This window comes from Lolium perenne, chromosome 7 (genome assembly GCF_019359855.2).
Source record: "Lolium perenne isolate Kyuss_39 chromosome 7, Kyuss_2.0, whole genome shotgun sequence".
NCBI classification, from domain to species: Eukaryota; Viridiplantae; Streptophyta; class Magnoliopsida; order Poales; family Poaceae; genus Lolium; species Lolium perenne.
Genome location: NC_067250.2, coordinates 268,380,464 through 268,388,189, shown reverse-complemented (window position 1 = coordinate 268,388,189; position 7,726 = coordinate 268,380,464). Strand labels below are relative to the sequence as shown.

The 7,726-nt window shown below is 50.6% G+C and overlaps 1 protein-coding gene across 1 annotated transcript; it reads right to left on the bottom strand.

The window, feature by feature from the left end:
* Positions 1–5,352: 5,352 nt before the first annotated feature.
* Positions 5,353–6,909, bottom strand: LOC127312790 (probable aldo-keto reductase 3). The gene is made up of 4 exons (XM_051343342.2): positions 6,391–6,909; positions 6,130–6,302; positions 5,908–6,010; positions 5,353–5,801 (listed from the first exon to the last, which is right to left on the bottom strand). The coding sequence occupies exons 1-4, from the start codon at positions 6,799–6,801 to the stop codon at positions 5,460–5,462; spliced, it is 1,029 nt and encodes a 342-aa protein (XP_051199302.1). The 5' UTR covers positions 6,802–6,909; the 3' UTR covers positions 5,353–5,459.
* Between the last annotated feature and the right edge of the window lie 817 nt (positions 6,910–7,726).

The window sequence follows — 7,726 nt, the reverse complement described above, 5'->3', positions numbered from 1 at the left end:
AGGGCTGCCAGCCAGGTCCCACGTTCAGCGTCAACATGGTAGGGCCTGGGAACCACTCTGGCAAAGATGGAGATGAGGGCAGCTGCTCTCATAGCAAGGACACAGAAGAGGCCGCTCCACGCGATCGGCTCCATCATGATGGCAAGCGCTACGTCACGAGAGGGAGAAGTGAAGAACATAAGATATCAGCGACCTCTCTCCGATCACCTCCTCAACAAATATGTGAGTCGCATGACCAACGCCGACGGTCCAACTATGATGATGAAGGAGATCGCCCGGCTAGAGAAGCCGAAGACATCGTCGGCAGGATCGCGATGAGGAGGAGCACGAGCGCCGTGCCACGGACAGGCCAAGGGAGCAAGAAGACAACGCCGCACATCGGGATTGCCCTTTCTTCGTACACCTGCTGGGATTCAGGAATGAGCCGATTGCCCACAATCGGCAATTGCCCGAATGCAACAAGAAGAAGAAGGAGGCAGCCAACGTGTCTGTGTTTGAGCGCTTAGGGCCTCTCCCACCACCAAGCAAACGCGCTGAGTCACCTCGTTGGGCAGATCTTGAGGATTCAGAAGACGAGGGACTAGAAGAAGAAGAAGACAGGTACCACCGTCCAAGGTGGTGCCCTGACGGACTCAGCCGTTCACAGAAACGCAGGGTTCAGCGGTTGCGCGGCCTGGAGGAAGCCGAAAGGTTATACTTGCATACGCTGAGGAAGGCACGGCCTGATCTGGCTGCAAAGGTTCAGCGAGCCCTGAATGAAGAGGGTCGTCCACGGAGGATGGAGTGGCGTCCCAAGCAAAAGAAAGCCGGTGATGAAACATCGGCTGGCACAAACATGGTGCTCGTCTTGCCGACAGAGCTTAATGCTCCACGATTATACGATGCTCTCAAGGTGGATGACAGCAGGCGCATCAAGTCAGAGGTTGGGTTGGTTTTATCCAGCCTAACCAAGTAGCAAGATTAAACCAATGAGCAAACCGTGCGAGGCTGATCCTTGTGATCGGCCCCAAAAATTTTATGGAGGAACATTACAAAGCCTTCATCGAGCAAGCAATGTGGAGGCCGATTCCCGCAACCGGCCAAAATTATCTTCTGCACATATTCTGTTTATGGTCAGCAACGATCTACTGGGCAGCGGCCACGTCGGCAGATGGAAGTCAGCATGAATCTTTGCGAAGACGACGTGCAAGTGCAATGCCCTGGCTTACCAAGAAAGTCGATCTCTGCAATCATTTGGCAGATTCGGCTCAGGGGGCATGTAGTCAGATGAACATGCGCAGATAAATATGTGCAGACTTGTGTGCAGTGGAACGTTGGGGGCCGATTAAGGAGAAAAATCGGCCAAAAAATAAAAAAAAAAAATTTTCGCACGAAGCAAAGCCGATGTGCGGCCATCGACTCTAGTACAGTTGAACGGGACCAAGACCTACTGGCTATGTGTTCAAGGGTTTACAGCGACGTCGATGTTCAGTAGAAGAGAGCTGATCAACGACTTATGCATCCTCGCCGGTATTCTTGCCTTGATGAAGGCTCGGGGGGCAGCTCGCCCTAGAGGTTCTTTAGAGAGCCGATTTTGATGGAATCGGCTGGCATTACGATTTGGAGGCTGATGGTGACACATGTGGTTAGCTCACGACTGTCCTCGCCTTGATGGAGACTCGGGGGGCAACGGACTACATCGAGATTGCATCGATTGATCCTGCGTTGTGATCCTCTCTAGAAGCAGTTCTGTTCACGAAAGAAGATTGCTGAAGCTATGGAGAGGAGTCAGGAAGGGAGGCCGTCGGCTTGTACAGGTTTTGGACTGTCCTGTCGCTGCACAGGGATTGGATTCTCAAAATAGCCGATGAATAGTCATCGGCTAAGGGATTGGGGTTGCGAAAAAATATGGTCGGATACCAAATTGCAGCCTGAAATTGAGAAGTTCTTGGCCTTCGAGCTAATCAACATAAGAATCCAGCTTCATGGGTGGCCAAAAGGAGAAAAAAAAAAAATCGATACGTTGCTATCGGTCTTGACATGGCAGGAGGAAGGGATGAAATTGGGGCAGTTGAAAGATGAATCAAAAGAACAATTTCATTAAGTCAGAGGAGCGGCTTTACAAGAAAGAGCCGATAGCTCTCAAAAGAGGGATCTAGTGCCTAGCGCATTGCTACTGCTAGTCCTATTTCTACTAATCGTCGCTGTCCTCGTCATCACCGCCGTCGATGTCGTCGGCGCTGCTCCCGGGGAACTCTTCGTCGCCACTACCCCAGCCTGTGGCCGGAGCCTCTTCCTCCTCGTCATCATCATCGTCCTCGCTGTCCGCCCAGGAGCGGAAGCGCTTGGTTGGCGGGTACCCGGCGGAAGAGGAAGATTCATCTTCTTCCTCCTCTTCTTCTTCTTCGTCGTCATCCTCGCTGTCCGCCCACATGCGGGAGCGTTTCTTCGGCGGGAGCTTGATGGAGGGGAAGGCCTTGGCCTTCGCTGCTTCTCCTTCTTTCTTCTCATCATCGGAGGGGAGGGGGTTCACTTCGGAAGAAGGTTTGTCCTCATTCTTCTTCGGCGAGAATGGGGGGAAAAGGTTTGAAAAGGAGGAGGAAGAGGAAGACATTGCTGAGGGAGAAGAGGGTTTTTTGGGTGCCGATAGCTGGAACAGAGGAAGGAGATGAAGAAAGCTAATCGATTGGCACAGTTAAATAATGAAGAGCCGGTGGAAATTTACTGTCATTACAATTTCCAAGGAGATGACGCCAGGGCTATCGAATTTTGCAGAAGCTGAAAGGACAGGGCATAATGATGACGGAAGCTGCAAATGGCTCTCCGTCCCCGCCACGACATGACCCTTCGAGAGGAAAATACAATGATTTTGGAAAAATTATTTCCAAAACCAGGGGGGCATGTGTTATCACCAGATTTTGGACAAATCCAGAGGTGGGCCATAAGAGAGATGGGCTTAGAGGACTACACGTGGAAGATCTCTGAAGCGGCCTTGCACGGAGAATTTGGGCTAGTTTGCCCGTGTATCTTTAATTATAGTAGGTCATATCTTAGATCAAGGTTTAGAATTTGTATCGCGCACGGTGGGATATTCCCACGTTAGAAAGTCCGCTGGACTATAAATATGTATCTAGGGTTTATGGAATAAACAACAACACAACGTTCACCCCAAAAACAAACCAATCTCGGCGCATCGCCAACTCCTTCGTCTCGAGGGTTTCAATCAGGTAAGCGACATGCTGCCTAGATCGCATCTTGCGATCTAGGCAGCACAAGCCCCACGTTGTTCATGCGTTGCCCGTACTGAAGCGTCTTTGATGGCGGGCAACATAGTTATCATAGATGTGTTAGGGTTAGCATAGCTCTTCGTATAAACATGCTTACGTAGTGCAACCCTCGCATGTCTAGCCGCCCTCACGCCTATCTCAGGCGTGGGGGCGGCACCCTGCTTGTTCATCATCTAGTAGATCTGATCCGTTACGATTGCTCCTTGCTCCGCAAGGATTAGTTTAATATCTGCAATAGTTAGGCCTTACGAAGGGGGGGAGGATCCAGCGGCACGTAGGGTGGCGTTCGCAAGTCCTAAACAGGATGTTCCGATGATCAACGTCACGTTGGTTGTGTGGCCTTGTTTAGGATCGGCTTACGAGCACCGTGCGTGGCCGCGAGGCCCAACCTGGAGTAGGATGATCCGATTATGCGGTGAAAACCCTAAATCGTCGTAGATCTCATTAGCTTTATCTTGATCAAGCAGGATCACCAGGTATTCGTGCACCCCGTACGGATCATGGGTGGATCGGCTCTTTGAGCCGATTCACAGGATAGCCTGAGAGCCGATCGAGGCTCTGATTTAATGTTTACGTGTATGCCATGCAGGAACTAAGCGAGGCATCCTCATCACCTTCCTGACCAGGTATAGGTCAGGTGGCACGCCCTTGCACTTCGCATCGCCGCGTGTGACCAGAAGAGCATTGCGGGCCGTCGCTCGGAGGGGTCTCAGCCAGCCGCAGCTCTAGGCTCTTCCCGGCTCTACCGTGTTGACAGGCCGCTGCCCGCCAGTGGGTTTTGGCGATCAACAGATAGGTTTTGTCTTATTTAGATGCTATATATCCATCTACTCTATTAGTTTTATTACTATTTATGTGATCATGCTACGTCAATTACTTGTTTGGATTAAATCAAATGTTAATTTGCTTATATATTCAACCAAACAGATCATACATTCAGTTATCTACATACAAAATCCGCTCCTAGTCTATTCAATTTGCTTCCATGGCATCCTAATTACCAAAATGTGGCTCCGGATAGCTTACCGGGGCCTATAGTTGAGACGGTGTTGGGGGCAGCGGCTCACTACTCCCAATCAGTGTTTAGGTTGATGAACAGCTTGCCCTACTCTTGGACCACCAAGCGCCACTCCTACGCCTTGGCAGGTCTCGACATGGCGCTAATCATCATTACGAGTCGTTGATTGTGTTGAAAAAAGAAAATGTGTCGTGCTGCTAGGAGTGCCTCGGGCACGAACGGACAGACGGGTCCATTCTACCGTTTTCCTTGTGTACAATCCAATCCAAACGAATCAAAACGGACACTTCTTGTTCTTGTGTCTGAAATGGATCGGATGGCTAGAGATGCCCTTACTCCACTAGCTCTCGCCTCCATATTGGTCGTCCCCGCTCATTAGCTTTATATCCCAATCTCTCTTGTCGTCGTCTCTCCCCCTACTTCACCCTGACTATGCCACAACATAAACGGTACAATTAATTAGCTATATATGGAATAGAAAAACTTTAAACCCTAAAGCATGGAAACAATCACCCTAACGCCATGAATCTAATTTATTATTTGACTCAGATACTACACGATTCAAGTCGGTTCATGTTCGAAACCAACTCATTATTTGCAATGCCGACTATGAGCTAAATTATTTGAGGCATTTATTTTTTGGAACAGGTTATGATAAATACGTCTTAGGCCCACTTCTTTTCAGCTTCTAAAACTCAGAAATTACCCTTCCTGGGCTTCTTCAAAAAGCCCATTTCCTAAAATTGTTTATAAACTTCTAAATTAAACAAGTTCAGAAGATGGGTTTCTGCGAGAAGCCGAAAGAGGGCACCTTCAGGGAGATGTCATCCTAAGCTGAAAAGAAATCCTCCTTATTTGAGTCTATCGCTTCTAGTTGAATGATAAAGCAGAGTCTAACATGGACCATATAACTCTTGTAATCGGTTTGGTACTACTCTCTCCGTTTTAAATTAGTTGTCACAGCTTTTTCTCTAAAATAAGCAAGCCTGTACACTAGAAGATGTGCAGATACATATGTATCTTGACTAAATCTAACCAAAGCTGCGGGAACTAATTTGGAACGGAGAGTAGTGAATAGAATAGGCACTCTTAAAAAGTGATTGGGGGACTTCTGCTACAAGTGAAAACATGTAAAGATTTTGCATCAATTATTCCCAGCTATGTATTTGGAACACTTAAGTAGCTTTCCATGATGACATGGGCGGGGTCTCGGAGTCCTTCCATGTCTTGAGATAGTTGCCGTGGTACCGGTCACCCTGGACGGCGTCCACTGACGCGAACGACTCGAGCTCAGCCATCTCCTCGGGCGTGAGCTTCACTGACAGCGCCGCCACGTTCTGGCTGAAGTTCTCCACTCTGGTGGTGCCGGGAATGGGGCAGACGTCGCTCCCCTGGTGGTGCACCCAGGCCAGCGCGAGCTGCGACGCCGTGCATCCTTTCGTGGCAGCCATGGCGCTCACGCGCTCGAATATGGCGGCGTTCTTCTCCATATTCTCAGGTTGGAATCGGGGAAGACTCTGAAAGTGAATGCATTTGACCATTTGGTTAGAAGAAGAAAGGAAAAGATTCAGATTATATGTAAGTGTTCACTGAAGCAAAGGGTCCATGGATTCTCATATTCACCTTGCGGAAATCGCCTTCAGGAAGTGTCTCGACCAGTTTAGGCCCTTTGGACAAGAACCCTCTGCCTAGTGGACTGTACGCGACAATTCCAATGCCAAGCTCTCTGAAATTCGCAGAAGACAGTTGGAAATCAATGTTTTCTCTCAGAGCGCCCATGTGGTTTCGATCTGTGTAACTGGAAACGCAGAATGTTGCAGTCGATTAGCTAGTGCAGATACATACCTGCAGGTCGGGATGACATCTTGCTCGACGTCTCTTGACCACAGTGACCACTCAAGCTGGACAGCGGTAATGGGGTGAACCGCGTGTGCCCTCCTGATGGTCGACGCCGATGCTTCAGATAGGCCGATGTACTTTATCTTCCCTTCTTGGACTAGCTTCTTCAGCTCACCCATCTACAGAACGAATTTACGGAAATAAACAAACAATGCTTCTTAGGCCGTGCTGGCTGCTGAACAAGAATTGGTGCAGGAAATAACTGACCGTGGCCTCGATTGGCACGGCGGTGTCGATGCGGTGCTGGTAGTAGAGGTCGATGCAGTCGACGGCGAGGCGGGCAAGGCTGCCCTCGCAGGCCTCGCGGACGTACGCCGGGTCGCCCCGCACGTCCTGGAAGGTGCCCGTGATGCCGAACTTGGTGGCGAGCTGCACCTTCCCGCGTGTTCCCCCTTGCAGCGCCTTGCCGAGGAGTAGCTCGTTGGTGTGCGGGCCGTAGACGTCGGAGGTGTCGAGGAGCGTGACGCCGGCGTCGACCGCGTGGCGGATGAGCGCCACCATGTCGGCCTCCGGCTTTAGGTCGCCGTAGCGGCCGGACATGCCCATGCAGCCCAGGCCCTGCGCCGAGACCTCCAGCCCCTGCGAGCCCAGCTTCATGCGCCGCACCGTCGTCGTCATTGGAGCAGCAGACGAGGCCTCAGTTCAGGGGATGAGTATGGATCGTTGACTTGTTTCTGAGCTTGAGATGACTGATCAGTGATGCTTGCCCCTTTCACTAAGCTGGGCGCATTATATAGCGCGCTAGAGGGGCAGCGATCACCCGGCTGCGCGCGAGTAGCATGCTGGGGGCAAAGTCTCTAACGTCACTGCCTGCGTAGGTCAAGCGACCGACGGCCGGACCAACTTCTCCACTGAGACTATCATGTTGGTATACTAAAATAAGTAGACCTCATTGGCTGATTCCTCCAGCTAATCTCTTTTTTTTTTTTTTTTTGAGAGAAGATAATATATTCAAACTAAAAAGGAAATACAAAGATGACACGCGCACACACAGTCTGGAAACATCCCGACCACCTGTCCTGGAAAAAGAGCAAACAAGACCCTGGAGAAGAAGAAAATAACAAAGAAACCCTTTAGGATCCAGCTGCTCAACCATCGCATCACTTGCCGCATCCAGCCTCCAGCGCCGCCGAAACTTCGCCGGAGAAGAAGAAGATGAGGCCAATCCACAGCCAACACCAAACGGGACTTGATAGCAGCTATCTGCGTTGAGGCACCGCATGGGACATCCAGCATCGCCAGAATCGAAAACAGTGGAAGAACATCGGTGGGGAAAAGATCCCCAAGCCACCGTCGGCTCGTCGTCGCTGCCTCTGGGCCAAGCCAGAATTCCTCCAGCTAATCTCGACAAGGAAAATGCTATCCTGTCTGCCTACTGCCTTTCAACCCCTGAGCCCTGCCAGTCTGTTCGTGGATGCTGCTTAAGCCGACACGCTGTCATGCATGACCACAGCTGGATGTAAAAACGCTCCAACACTAGTAGTAGTACACGAAGGCCAAAGGGCTATCGCCAGGGGTTCGGAAACGCCATGAGACAGGGACA